Source organism: Phasianus colchicus, chromosome 21 (genome assembly GCF_987193195.1).
Source record: "Phasianus colchicus chromosome 21, bPhaCol1.hap1.1, whole genome shotgun sequence".
NCBI lineage: Eukaryota > Metazoa > Chordata > Aves > Galliformes > Phasianidae > Phasianus > Phasianus colchicus.
The window spans coordinates 10280586-10297796 of record NC_143456.1 but is presented as its reverse complement, the minus strand read 5'-3'; the positions used below and the strand labels follow the sequence as shown (position 1 = coordinate 10297796).

At 52.1% G+C, this 17211-nt stretch overlaps 1 protein-coding gene across 3 annotated transcripts in view; it reads left to right on the top strand.

Moving 5' to 3' along the window:
• Positions 1-17211, top strand: part of CLUH (CLUH binding protein of NUMT mRNA) — a 33607-nt gene that overhangs the window by 635 nt on the left and 15761 nt on the right. For 2 of the 3 annotated variants that reach the window (XM_031591408.2, XM_031591407.2), the window contains exons 2-10: positions 8851-9047; positions 10506-10677; positions 10810-10953; positions 11146-11273; positions 11923-12077; positions 12708-12833; positions 13889-14036; positions 14767-14859; positions 15632-16326. In XM_031591408.2, coding sequence (XP_031447268.1) covers positions 8851-9047; positions 10506-10677; positions 10810-10953; positions 11146-11273; positions 11923-12077; positions 12708-12833; positions 13889-14036; positions 14767-14859; positions 15632-16326 — 1858 coding nt within the window. Of the gene's footprint in view, positions 1-214; positions 6594-8850; positions 9048-10505; positions 10678-10809; positions 10954-11145; positions 11274-11922; positions 12078-12707; positions 12834-13888; positions 14037-14766; positions 14860-15631; positions 16327-17211 lie in introns of those variants that run through there. The other variant, XM_031591409.2, reaches the window with a different exon arrangement.

Genomic DNA, 17211 nt, shown 5'->3' with positions numbered 1-17211 from the left:
CGGCACGGGGAGCCCCGGCCCCGTGAAGGTCACCTTCAGCGGACGCGGCGCGGCGCGCCCGGGGGGGGTGGGGGGCGGCCGGGAGGGGCCCGCGTTCCCCAGACTCCGGCAGCCGGCGGCGGCGCGGGGCTCCGGGCGCCGTCCGGGCCGGGCGGGGGGCGGTGGGGCCTTCGCGGCCCTCCCCGGGCGGCGGATCTCGGTGTGGGCCTGGGCGGAGTGCTGGGGAGGCCGCTCCGTGCCGCGCTGGGAGCCGTGCGCTCCAGGTCGGCCCCGCTCAGCACCGCCGTGTCCGAGGTCAGCTGAGAGCCGGGACCCTGCGTGCGAAGCCCGGCGCCGAAGCCCCTCCCGTAGCGCCGGAGCTGCGCGCTGTGTGGGGCCTCGCGTGGCCGTGGCGCGGCCCTCGTCCCTTACTGCTGCCTGGCCCGGCTCGGGTCTGCCCGGGCCCTGCGGGCTGCCGTGAGGTCACTGGGTGTTGGTGTCCGCAGGGTGACTGCAGAGGGATGCGTATGTGTCTGTAAGAGATAATCTCATAAGGGAGTTATCTTGGGGCCACAAAGATGCAGCTCGCCTCGTGTGCTCTTCTAAACTGAGTTGTGCTGGGGCCGGTGTCACGGTATGGTGGTGTCTTTGTAATAGGTGAGAGACAACTGAACCGCCGTGAAATTGTGAACTACAAGAATCTGTCACCTCAGAGAATGCTCAAAAGCAGATGTGTGGGATTTCCGGGGAAGAGCAGATAGCTCATGAGAGATCTTGGCTGAATGCTGTGTGCTTTGACTCGTTAAAGCCCCAACAGCAAATAAACGAGGGGGGCAGCGACGTGGGCAGCCCTGCGCCCTGACCTGGGCACTTTGCATCTGCTTCAGGGTGTGGGCACCGGCCCTGCCCAGCATTCTGGGTCATCCTGGGCTCAGAGTGCCATACCTCCAAGAGGTGAGCGTCCCAAGTGCTGCTCTGCAGCTCGGCCTGCTGCTGTGCTCGGTAACCTGCAAAAAGAAGAGTAAAAGTGTGGCACTGCGTGGCTGCTCCTCATAGGTCACATTGGCTGAGCAAGGGACTGCTGCTGCCTCCCTCTCCCGTTTGTATGGTGATGAGGTGACTTTTTGAAGTTTGTCACTCAAAGCAAAGTTCACTGGCGTTAAGGTTGGCAGGAATTCAAGTGTGTGGGGGAGAGCCTCCCCCGCCCCCCGTGCTCCATTTATTCAAATAGATGCCAAGCACAGCTCAGGTTAAAAAGTTACATCGTGTGATCCCTGCTCAGCATGAGCTGGGTCCTGGGGGAGGGAGGTAAAGCCTTCCCCTGCCTCATCCAGCGGGCTCTGGGCATTGCAGAGCTGGCTGAGGGCCCACAAAGCTGTGCTCCATCCCCATGTGCCCAGCACTGCCCATCAGGGTCCTGGCGGCTGTGCCACACAGAGGGGTGGCTGCTGGGGATGGGCTCCTGGATAACAGGATATGCTCTTCTGTTGTGCTAGTCATGGAGACGGGGGGGCTGCTTTCTTTGGCCTCTAAAGTGGCAAGAGTTGTGACTGCCCCTCTCCACCTTCAGACAGACAAATGTGCTGGGCTGCTTCATCCTTCTGGGTGCAAAAATATACAAATGCTTTGGGTACCTGCACTGATTTCCAGCAAGAGCAGTTATGGGTTAAGTTACCTCTCTTGTTAACTAGCACAAGATCAAAGGACAGCGACTGTGTGCAGCACTTTTGGACTATTTTTGTTACTGCAGTTGTCAGTGCTTCAGAACAAGCTTGTCTCGTGTGCAGGTTAGCAGTGTGTCTACCTGGCATAGAGTCCTTCCTGTCAGTGCTTTGCCTGGAGGCTGTTTTTTTCTAAGGAAAAGAGTTCCAGTCCACTTATGTATTCATTTACCTTCGCTGTTAAAAGAGCAGAGAATGAAGGTATTAATGGAGAACTGCTATGGAGGCAGTGCTGCTGTCTGTTAGCAACAAAGTCAGAACTCAGATTCCTAATCAGGGGATCTGCTGGCCCTGTCTGTCGCCTGACCTTGGAGGTTTGCTTATGGTTTGGAAGGGGCTGAATCGCTGACAGCTAGGTTTTCTAATGGGCGGTTGTAACACTTCAGGGGGAGAGCTGGACCATCACGCAGGAGGGAGAGGATTGTTGCTATGAGGCAGAGGAAAGGACTGTGATAACAGCAGCACATGTGTGATGAGGATGGGACATGAGCAAGGGGTGGTGTTTGGTGCAGCTTTGCTGGGGGGTGGCACTGAGCTCATGCTGAGAGCCGGAAGCTCTCAGCTATCCCCGAGCAGCATTGCTCTTGGGTTTCCCAGTTAGAAAGTGGAAGTAGGTCAGGAATATGCACACAGAGAGGTGCAGGCACATGGCTGCCTTCTGCACAGTAAAAACAACTTTGTGTTGCAGAGAACTGTTTGACTTAGCAGTCTGTAAATGACTGGGCTTGGCAGCGTCCTGCTTGCTCTCCTGCATCATGCTGCATTAGCTGTACTAGAAAGCTGTTATTTCTAAAAGTTTTAAAGGTCTGAAGTTCATGCGTTTCTTTATTTGCATTTGAGGAGTAAAACCGGTCCATGGGGCAGTGTTTGCACACAGTGCTGATGCTGCCTGGATGTTGGGTAGTGGTGGTGCTCTGGAGGTGCATCTGCTGCAGTGTGGGGCTGGGCAGGGCTGGGTCTCCCTAGGCAGTTGAGTTTTCTTCTGTATTTTGCTTTTTTTTTTTTTTAAACTGACTCCAAGACGAGAGGTTATCTGGTGTTTTTTGTGACAAATCAGCTTAAATGCACTTCTAGAGGTGATGAACCTTCATCTTTGAGTGGGAAAATGGATCCACGCTGCAGAAATGAACACCAGAGCGGTCTGAGGAAAAGACCAGCTGAGAGTCCAGTGAGGCGCGATTCCTTGTGCCTAAGTAACAGTAAAGTAAGGGCATGGTTTAAAACCAGAGCATTGTTTTTAGTTTGTATTTCTTTCTTATTTTGCTTCAGCTGTAACCTTGGTGTTTCTGTTGGCATCAATCTTTGCCCTTTGCTTTTAGTCTAGTCTTCGCTCCCACCTTGTGCTGGCTGAACTGCTATAGTGATCTGTAGCAGTCACCTCACTGCTCTCAGAACAATGTTTCTGAAGTTTTGGACAAACTGAAAACTCATGAATGGGCTTAAATTTGTTTCAGAGAACCAGTGAGGCAATGCAGGATGCAGAGCATGCTGTGTTCTGGTGGCTCAAAGTGCTGTAGCTGTGAGACCTGTGAATGCCCCAGGGCTGTGAGGCAAACGTTGGTAAAAAAACAAACAGCCACAGACCTTGGAATCAGTCTGAAACATGGCTTAAATTGTGTAGGTCTGTGTGGCCAGATTTTTGCTTGGATGCTCATGCTGAGTGGTTGCCCCTCTTGCTCCCCATGGGCTCTTCAGGACAGGCTGTGGCCTCGCTGTGCTCCCTGTGCCGGGCAAATGTGGTGTGGGGTTGCTGAGATCTAACATCAGTGCTTAGAGCTCTTCCCACTGGTGGTTTAAAGCCAACTGAAGCTTAATGACAGCCAGAGAGCAGCTCTAACCCTTCACTGTGGGCTCTTATTAAAAGGAGCGCTTGTTGCTCTGAGGAAGCTCTGCAGGTCTCTGGGAAGCTGTGGTTTCCTCTAGGAGGTGAGGGAGACTGTGCTGTGTGTTCTCCTACCAAAACATTTCCACTGGGGCCATCTGTGATCAGTGTGGCTGTTCATTTATTTGGATTCAGTAAGCTATTTATTTTTGATTAATTTGTTATTAGGCAGAAATGAAATTTGCATTTGCTAGACCAGCAGCAGCCTTCTTGTGCTAAAGCCATCGTGCTGCAGTGCTCTCACTCTGGTTTTGGTTGCACCAAAGCCTCCCGGTGCTCGTGGAGCAGACCTCTTGCCCATGAGGAGCTTTGCCCCCTCCCAGGTGGGGCCCACAAAGGAAGCCCCTCTGGGGCCATTGCTGAACAGCCCTGCTTTTTGATGCTCCTGCAGTGTCAGCCTGCGGTTGGGTCAGTGCTGCACAGAGCAGGAGGGTGGGAGTGGGAGGGGTGCACATAATCCCATTTGAGTATGGGTGGCTTAGTTGTTCTGCTATGTGCCTTCTGAGCACAAGGCATGCTGGCAGTCTTATTTCTACATCATTAAATCCCATTGCATCACTAATACAGGATGGCGTCGTATTGCTTTTCCTCAGTGTCTTTTATCTCTGCGGATTGCTGCATGTGAACTATTGCACAGCATCAGCCACCTGTTGGATGTGGCCGCCTCTCCTCGGAACCAGCGCGTCTCCAGCTGACGAGTGGGCAAGCTGCTTCATCAGACTGGGCTTGCATGGCTATTATGGGGTGAAGTAAGCTCTGCTGAAATGTAATGATGTATTGTCATTAAACTTAGTGACTTTATTAATTGCAACAAATTGTACTTCAGGTGATCTGCTTTGAAATGTAACCCAAGCTGGGCTGCCCTGTCCTGCACTGAGCAGCTCGGACCTGCGGGCACCCGGGCTGTGCTGCGCTCCTGGCCAGGAGAGAGTTGGCACCGTCCGCACATTAAACTCTTTCAGAAATATCAGGAATACTTTCAGTTGTAGATGCAGATGTAACCTGAGACCTGATGTTAGCTCCCGAGGTCAGAGACTTCATGTTACCAGGATTTCAAGGTTAGCTTCTCTCCTGCTGTGGAATTGTTTGAGGAGAGCAGCTCTTCTGAGAGGAGGATGTTGGCCATAGCCAAGGTTTCTCTGTTGGCTGGGAGGGTAACTTTGAGGGCTTGAAAGGATTTGAGTGGGAGAGATTTCTCCTGTTTCCTTTTTCTGTTCTTAAAACAGAGGAAGAGAGACCATTTCATGTGAGATCCCCGGCTCTGCTCTCAGCCAGCCATTGCTTTTCTCCTCAGCAGATTGGTGCCGAGGCATGAGGCACTGCAGGCAGCCTCAGTCTTCCCGGGGCTCCCTGCTGGGGGTCTCCTCCTGGGTGTCAAGCCCTGGCCGGTGGTTCCATGAGCTCTGCACTCCTGGTTCTGCTCTGGTTTTGGGAATGTGATCGTTGTTGAGGCCAGAGCTGTGCTGCTCGGCAGGGGAATGTGTGGTACCCCTCCAGAGGGGCCATGTGTGCACGGGTTGCCCCAGCTCTCACTGCTTGCACAGGGCTCAGACTCTGTAATCCCCGCATCGGTTGCTGGGATTTACAGAAACAGCAGAGAGGAGTGGCTGGAGGAGGCCATCAGTGTGTTTTTGTGGCCGGTTTGATACGGTGGAGCAGTGTGAGAAGACAGAAAATGCGTCTGGGAAAACTTGGCTGCAGCTGCCCAGGCCCTTTGTGCCGCCTGCTCAGTATGGGCGGCCGGGCCCAGCCGAGACGCCCCGCAGCCACCCACCTCCTGTAACTCAGTGCATCTCCCTGCCAACAAGTTTGGCACAGCCGGAGCGCCTGTCCCATGCTGCACCAGTACAGTGCTTGATACAGCTCTCGTCTATTTATATCGAGCTCACGGAGCGGGGCAGTCGGCGGGCATCTGCTCTTGGAGCACATCTGAAGAACTTGTTGGGGAGACACACGTGTGCATCCGTCTGATGTGAGCGGAGCCGCGGCCTCCAGCTGTGGGAGCTGCTCTGTGCCTCGTGCGGTGGGTGAGGGTCGCTGCGGGTCTGGAGCGGGGGCTGCGAGGAGACCACGTGTGTGGGGTCGGCGCTGGGCTCCCCGCCCTGGGGTCGTGAGAGCATTTCTCAGGAGTCACAGTGACTGTGTGGGACAGATCCGGAGCGGGGAGGTGAGCTCTGCCGTGCGCCTGCTGGGAACTTAAATACATGCATGCGGACGAGACTTGCAGACAGAGCTGGCTGTTCTGAGCGGTGCTGTGTGAGCCGGAATCATGGGAAACAGCGCGGTGATGAGCTGCTGCAGGCGCGTCACCGAGCTCCTCTTCCCAGCGCGCGGCTGCAGCCTGCACGGTGAGCCCGGTGAGCGCTCGCCCCTCCTGAAGGCCCCGCCGAGTGCAGCCGGCTCTGCGGACGCGCTGGGAGCTTCGTGGGGCTCTGTGCCGTTCCCCGACGTCATCCCCAGTGCAGCGGCGGGAGGAGGCCTGCAGGAACGCATCGAACGTGCCCAGGCCCTGCCCGCGGGCGAGGGCGAAGCCGCAGTGTCTGCAGCCTGCAGCGACAGCTGTTCTGGGGCTGGCGGTGCTGCCCCGCTCCCTGCCGCCGTCCTTCCCGCCGACCTTGAGGAAGGGCCGTTGGAGCCGCTGTGCTGTGCCGCGCTGCCTGCGGCCTGCCAGGGCCACGTGAAACCTGAGGACTGCGGTGTGGCACGCGGTGCAGGGCCCGGGGCGGCCTGTGGGGTTCTGACCTGCAGTGCGCAGCCAGAGGGCCCCAGGCCGGGTGCAACCTCACTGCTGGGCCATGGGTCACAGCGTGCTGCCTCTTCGGAGAGCCCTGGCACGGCCCACTCAGTGAGGACCCGAAGGGCCCTGCATGGCCACGGCGTGGCTGCACCGTCTGCACTTGGCTGGGAGGAGGCCGCTGGGAGGGGGGCTGTGTGCTCCAGGAACTCCAGACCTGCAGTGCAGCTATCCAAGCAGCAGAAGAGGAGGAAAAAGAGGAAGCTCCTTCTGATAGGTGCATAGCGTGGGTCCCTGCTGTGCTTTGTGTTTCTGGTGGCCCTGTGTGCAGGGCTGGGGGCTACGTGTGCTCGTGGTGGGGTGGGAGAAGGGAGGGGAGGCTCCATCAGAGCCTGTGTGGGGGGAGGATGAGGAGGGTGGTGAGGTACCCCCTGTGGTACTCTCTCCTTGCCCTTGTTAGCAAGTGTGAGGATGGCTCTGTGGCTGATGATTGACTGGCTGCAACAAGGGCCAACTCCTGCAGCCAGAGCAAAGGAGCAGGAGCTGTTGTATGAAACTGTGGCTGTGCTGCATGCAAAGGAACCTTTGTGACACAGGTTCAGTGCTGTTCTGTGTCTGCTCTGTGCCTGGCGTGTGCACCTGGAGCTCAGCCCTGTACAGCCAGCAGGGGCAGGGCAGGAACCATGCTGCTCAGTGCTGGGAAGAGCAGGGCGGGGTTTGTGTGCCCCTGATGCAAGTGGGGCTGGTACCAAGAAATGCATTCTTAAACTCATTAATGAAAAAGGGAGCATTTTAGTCTTCAGATTTTTTTTATCTCTATGTTACTAAATGTAAGGAAGGAAGGCTGGAGGCATTGAATGCCGTTGGTACTGGTACTTCCCACACCCTCCAAACCAGACCAGCTTGCAGCAATACATTTTGACATGGCCATCAAAAAAATGATGCCTGACTTGGGCTAAGAAGATGTGTTTGAATGCTGAAGAGTTATTAACTCATGCTCTCCATGATCGCTCCATCACCATGTGTGCTCAGCAGCACTCAGACCAGGCAGGAGCTGGGCATTGAGCCGCCTGCCTCAGGCCATGCACACACACCTGCAGCCTCACTGTAAATAGCACCAGGACTGAAATAGCACGGTCACTTTGGGTGCTCGCTGTCTGGGAGCAAGGATGAAACCTAATCCTTTCCCTTGGCCTTTCTAGCAGGTATAAAATGCAGGTTAAGGAAACACATTTTCAGTGCTCCCCATGAAACGGTGTCTGTGCCACCTCCTCCCCTCTTCAGCATTTGGCTTTGCTGTTTTCCTGATACTTTTCCTAGTGTGCAGCTGCAGCTTGTTCCTGCCGTCACCAACAGCTATCCCCTGACCTGCAGGCACAGGCTGTGATTTCTGAATTTCAGGCATGGTCCTGTGGGGCACTCCTTTATGGAGGTTTTCTCCTTCCTTCCTGGTGTGGATGGAGCTCCCCAGAGCCTTGCCTTGTGCCCTGCTTGCCCGTGTCTTTGTCTGTCAAAGAAATGAACAGCTCACGCTGGGGACTTACACAAAGTGACAGGGAACATGAATGGCATCTGCTGCGATGTTGAAGGCAGCAGAAGCTGCTGAAGGTAGCTGTGTTTACCTGCTGCCTCTTGCAACGAGCACGCTTTCCTGGTGTTCCATGCAGCCTTTCACTCTGTGTAAGTTCAGCTGTGCCAGCCATCTTTGAGACGGGTTTCTCCGAGCGGCCTTTGGAGCAGTGCGGCAGGAGTTTGTGCTCTGTGCGGGGATGCTCCAGCAGGGCTCCTCCCTGCACGTGCAGGGGCAACAGTGCAGTAATCCCAGACCGGCTTGGTGGGTGCAGGCTGCTCTGGGAGCCTGTAGCTTCCTCAGTCTTCTCAGCTCTGACATCTCCACCTTGCTTCAAAAGAAAACAAACCATTGCAGAAACTCGGAGGGAGGTACAGAGCTCCCTGTCCCTGTGACGCATCTAAGTGAACACTTAAAGTGTCATCACCTTTTTCTTGAATGGAGTGGCTTAGGCGAAGCCTCATCCTGGCCCTGTGGGATATCCACAAAATATTCTGGAAATGTGGAGGGCGGTTTTGTTGTGTGCAGGGTGTGGAGCTGCCGGTGCAGTAATGCACTCCACGTGACACTGCTTTGCCTGCAGCTGAGCAGCTGTGCTGTGGAGGTGCGTTGGAGCCACGCAGCGTGTCGGTGCGGGGACAGCTGCCTCTGGCTGCGGAGCACCACACACCCATTCTTTAATTAAGAGACTTCTGAAGTCTAAGCCAAATGTGCTGTAAGCTGCCCCATCCTCCTGCTTCCGTCCCTCCCTGCTCCTCACGGGTTGTGGAAGGTGCAAACCCTGCAGGCGAGTGGGACTGTGTTGATATTGCAAAGGAAGGAGAGGGCAGGGCTTGGTGCACTTGTGTCCAGTAAACACTAACTGCAGAACAAAATGCTTTCTGCCTTTAACCCCTGGTTTTAATCCCTGGTTTGCTTGCCATCCTCCCCTCCCTGGTGTGCTGACCACTGTCCCTCTCTCCAGAGCACCCACCTGGCGTGGCACTTGTCAACGGCAGTGGCCCCCACGAGAGCCTGAAGGGTGAGAAGGATGCCAGGCAGAATGGACATGAGGAGGCTGACGCAGGGGAAGATGGGAACGACCAGGAGGTCATTGTCATCCAAGACACGGGATTTACTGTCAAGATCTGTGCACCCGGGATAGAGCCCTTCTCCCTGCAGGTACCTCTCTGCCAGCCGGGAGGGGATGAGTGGGGGCTGCTGAGGATCTCAGGCTGTGGGCTGGACATGGAGCGAGTTTCACGACCCCCAGAACTAGTGGAGGCAGAGGGCAGAGCACAGGGTCTGTGATTTGTTGTTTCCATGATGGGGTTAAGTGGAGAGGGAGACAGCAAAGCATGGAGGGTGCAGGAGATAAGCTCCTGAACCAGTGGCTTTTAGAGAGAAAGAAAAGAGTAGGTGATGTGAGCACAAAGCTGTTTGGCAAAGGCTGTGCAGGCTTTGGAAGGACAGAGGTGGGTGGGAAGTGGAATTAGGCAGGGTGTAGCTGCCCCATGTTCATCTCAGCAGGGCTCAGGGATGGAGATGAGCACCAAGGAAAGGACTTTCCCATTTCTGGGCTGTTTTTAGAAGGGATGTGAAAACGTGACCCCGGGGTCTGACTTAGGAAGGGAAAACCTCCTGCCTGCCCAGGGATTTTGACATGCTGCACCTTCTGGCTAAGATGAGTTTGGCACAGTGACATGTGCTGGTGCTGTTTGGGGAAGGCACACACTTGCCTGAACATCAAGGGAACAACACAGCTCCCTTTTTGTTTCTTCAGAGAGCTCTGCTGCATGCAGCAGTGTGTGTTACATGGGCCATGACGCCAGGACAGGCTTTGACATGCCCAGCTGATTCTGTGATTTAGCTCCGCACTTCACCGAAAACCATTTGGATGAAGTATCTTTAATATGGGGGGAGGCATTTTGAGTCTAAACCCAGCAGGAAGGAAGCCTTAGCTCCCCAAATCAGTAGAGAGAACAGTGAGATTACATTCCCCGTGGAAATAGCTGTATCTCAGGCAGCTTTTTTCTTCCTTTAAATCCCTTTGGCTGTTAGTTTTAATAGGCTAATAATAGCAGGCCACGTTGTTTACAGCAGCTTATGTAAACTACCCTCAGTCCTTGTAGCTTGAGAGCAACGTCAGTGGTGCTGGAGCCAGGGCAGGCAGGCAGGGGAGCAGCCCGGGACCACAGGTTCAGCATGGATCCTGTGTGGCTGGAGCCGTGTGTTCATGTGCCCGGAGGGCAGCACCATGCAGTGGGTACCACTGCAGGTGAGTGTAGGAAATGGCCTCTTCTCTTCTCACATCATTCTGATCCTCAGCACAGACATGCAGTGTGGATGGATAAGGGATGAGCCCCTGGTTTCCCCTCACCTTCATTTCCTTCCCTGCCCTGTGCTCAGCACAATGCAAGGCTGAGACACCTCCGGGTGCTGACCCTGCCAGAGGTGGCAGCTTTGCGTGTACTCCAGAGCAGCTCTACATGCCTGTTGCCACTGGAGCATGCTGACATGCTGAGTGTTGCTAGGAGAGCAGAAATGTCCCTAGTGTGTTTGTGCTCTTGAGTCTTCTTTGGATGCATGCTTGAGGGTGAGCTGGCTAAGAATAACTGGCTGGGTTGTTCCCTTCTTAAGGTGTCTCCTCAAGAGATGGTGCAAGAGATCCACCAAGTCTTAATGGACCGTGAGGACACCTGCCATCGGACTTGCTTCTCCCTGCAACTGGATGGCAATGTCCTTGATAATTTTGCTGAGCTGAAAACTATTGAAGGACTGCAAGAGGGCTCACTGCTGAAAGTGGTGGAAGGCAAGTTCCTTTGGGAGGAAGTGGTTCTGGTCACCTTGCAGCCCTTCCTTATGGTTCCTTTTTGAGAATTGTGCGCTGAAGCATTAAGCATCTGTGTAATTCCAGTTTTTTTCCTCCCTTTCTGCTTATCAGAGCCATACACAGTGCGAGAGGCCAGGATACATGTGCGTCACATTCGGGACCTTCTGAAGAGTCTTGACCCTTCAGATGCTTTCAATGGTGTGGACTGTAATTCTCTGTCATTCCTGAGTGTCTTCACTGAAGGAGACCTGGGAGGTATGGGGCAAAAAGGCTTATATGGTGTGGTCACTGTTCTCATTCCCCTGACTTCCTGCTTCATTAAAACACAGTGTAACAATCAGCTGGCCCACCTCACTCAGGAGTGCAGAGAAACACTCTGAGAACTTCTGCTTGAAGGATGGACTGGTACGTTTTTCAGCACTGATTTTCCATCTTTCTCCATTGTAGACAGCGGAAAACGAAAGAAAAAAGGTACTGAAATGGAACAAATTGACTGCACCCCTCCTGAACATATCCTGCCAGGTAGCAAAGAGAGACCCCTGTGTGCCCTTCAGCCCCAGAACAGAGACTGGAAGGTAGAGTTCTCCTGTGCAATTGCAACAGCTGTCGGCATATACCTTGCAGCAAACGTGTTCAGGGATTGAAAACTGCGCTGAGCTGGACTTTGGGATTTGCTCTGCTTGGTGCTTAATGAGTGCTGGAAAAGCACTGCTTAGCCAAGAGAATAAAGTCCAAGAGCCAGTGTGCAAAATGCTGGATGCAAAGTCTGGACATCTGCAGAGCATAACATGGCCAGTCTTGCTGGGGAGGGGAAGCAGTGAAGGGAGACCTGCATTGATTTAAAAAGTCCTGGAGACAGGATCTGCAGATCAGAGTACAGATTATCCTTAGGTTTCCCATGCCCTTGCACTTGGATTCTTGCTTTTAGAAGCTGCCATTTGAAAACCAGTACAGCAAGAAATGCATGCCTTGTGCAGCCCAGAGGCCCAGGGTGTCTGTTTTTACCTGTGTCTTATGTGTGAAAAGCTGCAAACTGAGGCAGATTAGTGGACTGCAAGTGGCTTCAGGAAGGCTATGCTATAAAGACCAATTCTTTTGTAAGCTCTGTTTGTGGAACCAAACAAAGGCAGCAGGTAAAAAGACTCTGGCTTGCGCATCAAGTGGCTCTGTAACTCAAGGGTATTAATTCCTACTGACAGGAACTGCTTCTATTGTATTCTGTAGCCTTTGCAGTGCCTGAAGGTATTGACAATGAGTGGCTGGAACCCTCCACCTGGTAACAGGAAGATGCATGGAGACCTCATGTATTTATACGTCATCACAGTGGAGGATCGACATGTCAGTATCACTGCATCCACTAGAGGATTTTACTTGAATCAGTGAGTAACCAGCATTCCTTCTACCCTTCCCTGCAGCAGAGATCTTGTAATACCCAATTGGAAAAGAACATGCAAAAAACGTGCTTGATTTTTTTTATTTTGATTGTTTTCTGTGTATGTGTGGAAAGCAGCTTATTTCAGTTCACTGCTCACATGGGGTTTGTAGGAGTTGTTCTACTGGATTGGGCTGTTTACTTATGCCTGGTACCACTTCTCTGCTGTGGATAAATGCCTGATGCTTTAGGGAAAGTTGAAACGTCCCATAATGACATCAACTAATTATAGTATTTTGAGTGGTGGAGGGAATTCCTTCCTGACCATTGCAACTAGCTCATTTTGCCCTAAAGGAAAAGCACAGTCTGCCAGCACTTCCTAACCTGGGCACAGGTTTGACTAGGATTTTTTTTCAAATAGTGTCTGTGAGAGACTGTAACTGCACAGTGCTGGGAATGTAAGAGTGACTGTATTGAAAAAAAACAAAACTCGAGCACGTTTTTACCCTCTGTCCCATTATGAATTGGAACTGTTCTGTGTTACCCTGACTTGCGGAAAAAGTAGTTTGTATTCCATGGTTGCCTATGGAACCGGCAGTCTCAGTTATGACAACAGCATGTTTCTTTCCTCTTACAGGTCTACTGCATACAACTTCAATCCCAAACCTGCAAACCCCAGTTTTCTCAGTCATTCCCTGGTGGAACTACTTAACCAGATCAGCCCTACCTTCAAAAAAAACTTCTCTGCTCTGCAGAAGAAACGGTAGCAGCACTTCTTCCTCTCTAGTCACCTTTGGTGATGTGATGTTGCTTGGTGAGGCCAGGGTGCATGGCTGGTTTGTCCTCAGCAGCAGCTGATGCAGAGCAGACCTCGTGCTGCAGCAGGGTCAGACTGATAACCTCATCACTTCTCTCTGAATACAAAGAAACTGAAGCATAACATATCAGGAACCCTAACACACGATGGCTTTTCACAGGCTTACAGTGGAGCGAGAATGATTACTTGAAACATTTATGCATATTTCTTTTCTCTAATTTCCTTTTGCTCCTATATTAATAAGGAGCAATAATAGATTGTTTTATTTTCCTGTCCTTGCTGCAGGGACCATCTATTCTACTCCAGGACAGTGGATCCTTTGCAGAAGCCTGTCATTCTTTAGAGTCCGCTTAATGAACTGCCTCAGCTCAGCAGGATGCAAATTGACAGGCACATGGTGTGGCTTTCAAGAGTTCTGCTTCTGCTCTCATTAGGAAGATGAAAGTGACACCATACAAGGGCTGGAAATTAGCAGTGGCCTCCCAGTCACCACAGCGACTATCTGGCCATTTAAAAATGATTATATTGCATTGCTTGTGAGGCCAGAAGTAAATACAGATGAGACTCTGGCACCTGCTGAGAGCAGACAGATTACAGCAAGCTTCTCCTAAGCCATTAGGGGAAGCTTGCTTTTTCACTTCATTAGTGGATGGTGCTATAGGCTTGTTTATAATGCAGCCCTTACGGACTGCAGTGAAAGCTGAGAGCCAGTCTGACTGAGGTGGCTGGGAGTGGTGATCCTCTGCATGTGCTCCTGTTTTGTGCTGAATGGGGAGTGTGCTTGGGAGATGGAACTGAGGACAGGGGAATGAGGAGAGCCCAGTTTATTCTACAGATAGCAGCTGAGAGATTCTGCCAGCTCAGTCGTTAAGGGGTGTCACTGCATGTTTAATGACTTGTTCTGCTGTTAGAAATTGCCATTGCAGCTGAGGGAAAATTCTCTTAGAATAGAAAAAAATCTTCATTTGGAAAATATCTAATTGTGTTCACTCCCTAATTAGGGTTCAGAGACATCCTTTTGAAAGAATAGCAACTCCTTTCCAAGTGTACAGCTGGACAGCTCCACAAGCAGAACATGCCATGGACTGCGTCCGAGCAGAAGATGCATACACTTCTAGGCTGGGCTATGAAGAGCACATACCTGGACAGGTATCAGTCTAGCTCTCTCTGAGAACCCTAGCAATAGTCCTGCTGCTCACTGCACTGGGAACCAGTTAACTTTTACCAGCAAGTAGACCTTTGGTATTTTGAAAGGGTTTTGTACATCAAGGAAAACTTGCACGAGTCTTTGTTCTCAACAGTATCTTCAATGATGGGGGCTGAGCTGCTGAGGCTGCAACTTCCCTGAGTATGTGGGAGTTTCAGCAACTTCTTAAGTACTTATAAATCCTGTGTCCCTACTCTGATTGGCACTACTGCTCCTTGCGAGCACTAGACTGTTCCTCTGTTCTGGTCAAGCCTGGAAAAGCTCTCATATCTCTCGGCAAACTTTTCTAAGGGTGTCAGTTGCAGCCTCATAGCATAAAATGTGCCAGGATGTGCATTGTGCTGGACTGTCATGGCTGCATGTAGGCAGTGTCTGTGGGGTGACCGTGTTGCAGTGTGCTGGCTAGCCAGGTCTGCACTGGGTTATTCTGGTGTTAGCAATCTGGCATTTCATATAAACTATGTTGAGTAACGTGGACTAACAGGATCTATCCCATGTGGATGTGGAATGAGATCAACTCATGAGGAGTGATCCTGATGCTAATTCTTTTCCTCTGAACATCATGGCAGCCTGAGTTCTTTCCTTCTCCTTTCCCTTGTAAATGAGAAATGTTGGCTTGCCAGCACCCACCTACAGCACATATTGCTTCCCACAAGGCTTTCACTCTTTCAGACCAGAGACTGGAATGAAGAGCTGCAGACCACGCGAGAGCTGCCACGCAAGAACCTGCCTGAGAGGCTGCTGAGAGAACGAGCCATTTTCAAGGTAACTTTGGGATCTGCAGGCAACTTCCATTACACAGCCCCTTCGCTGCTGCCCATGTCACACCTAGACATTTCATCTGGGCTGCCCTTTAGAAACTGCAAGATGGGAGTCCCTGTTTGTGAGCTAAGGGGTCTTGTTCTCTCTCACATATCATATAATCATATAATCATATAATCATCTATGTTGGAAAAGGCCTTCAAGAACATCACATCCAGCCATCAATCTCAGTTACCAAATCCCATCACTAAACCATGTCCTTTAGTGCCATGTCCACATATCTCTTGAGTACCTCTAGCGATGGGGACTCCACCCTAATCGCGACCTCCTTGGGCAATCTGTTCCAGTGCTTGACCAATATCTGCCTTCTGCTCCCAGCTTTGCAGGGAAGAATTGTAGTCCTTGACCCTGTATCTCCCAGCTGACCATGAGATGGTCTCCTCTTAATCCTCTGCTGTTGTGTTTGATCCAGTCCTCCTTCAAGTGGGTAGGAGGAGCAGGAGCAGGGGTAGGGGTGGACATGATTAAAACTAAACCCTCCTCCGCAGAGAGCTCATGAGACTGAGCCGTGGTGATCCCTAGTGCTCTGGCTCCTGGAGCTTGTATCCAAGCCACTGGCCAGGCTCACAAGAGCAAAAGTCAGCTGACCTGCCTGCCTGCTGGAGGGCCATGAGGAGGTGAGGAGCAAAGGAGAAATTTGCAGAGAGCTTTGAGAGTGAGGTGTGGGGAGGATGTTATCCATTTCTTACCTGACTTTCTTTCTGGCGGCCTCCAGGTTCACAGTGACTTCACTGCAGCAGCAACAAGAGGTGCCATGGCTGTCATTGATGGCAATGTCATGGCCATCAACCCCAGTGAAGAGACCAAGATGCAGATGTTCATCTGGAACAATATATTCTTCAGTCTGGGCTTCGACGTCCGTGACCACTACAAGGACTTTGGTGGGGATGTTGCTGCTTATGTAGCACCTACCAATGATCTCAATGGTGTGCGGACCTATAATGCTGTGGATGTAGAAGGGCTGTACACTCTGGGGACTGTAGTGGTGGATTACAGAGGTTACAGAGTGACAGCTCAGTCTATTATTCCTGGGATCTTGGAAAGGGAACAGGAACAGAGTGTCATCTATGGGTCAATAGACTTTGGCAAGACAGTTGTCTCACATTCTAAGTACCTGGAGCTGCTAGAGAAGACCAGCAGACCGCTTAAGATCCAGAAGCACAAAGTCCTGAATGACAAGAATGAGGAGGTGGAGCTGTGCTCCTCAGTGGAGTGCAAAGGCATTATTGGAAACGATGGGCGTCACTACATTCTGGACCTGCTCCGCACTTTCCCTCCAGATCTAAACTTCCTACCTGTTGAAGGGGAGGAAATGCCAGAGGAGTGTAAGAAAATGGGGTTCCCTAAGCAACACAGACACAAGCTTTGCTGTCTCCGGCAAGAGCTTGTTGATGCCTTTGTAGAGCACAGGTGAGCTGAGCTTCCCACGTCTTCTGCTTGCAACTGGTAATGGTCAAAGTCAGAGCTCCTGGGAGCAGGCAGCTGATTGCCCCAGCTGAGAGCCCTGCAGGTGCAATTACAGAGGCTTACCTAGTGAGAGATGGAACAGTAGAGATTCTGACAGGGCTGTAGGGAACTGGGGAAGAAGTGGTTTGCTCTTTAGTATCCAGATTTGTTTTGATGTTTCATGTCCTTTCTCTGCAGATGCTCTGGTCACCTGATATCTAGGGAATGGAAAGGATTTATGCTTAGTTTTTTAGGCTCTCCAGACATCTCAAACGCTACTTTTTTTACTAATGGCTGAAAAAAATGACCTGTGGGAACTGCTGTAGGGAGTTCTGTGGTGGAGTGTGTTGGTGTTGGGCTCATACAATGCAGGAGAGGGACTGGGAGCTCTGGGAGCAGGCAGTTACGTGGTGCAGCTGCATGGGGTAATGCTCCTGCTTCCCATGTCGGGGGCTGCAGGGTGCTCTGCTACCACAGACAGTCAGAGTCTGTGCTCCACTTGCCAGGAAGGTGAGCCCTCAGCTGCTGCCAGGGGAGCTCTGCCAGCTGAGCAACCAGTTCTGCAGTCAGCACCCTGCCCCATCCTGCCCTGTGCCCACAGGCACCTTCACTTCTGCCTGGGAGAGGTTCCAGACCAGCAGCCTGCAGGACCTGGCTGGAGGCTGCCACTGCATGGCTTGCAAAGCTCCCTGTGCTCAGGTTTCATAGTAAAATTGCTGCTGGATTTTGTTTGTCAGTTCTGTGGATTTGGCAGTAAGAGTCTTCCTGAGCTGTTTGCTTGTGTTGCGTGTGGAAAGCTACTTGTAACTACTGCAAGGAGATGAGTTTTCCATCATGATATGTAATGAA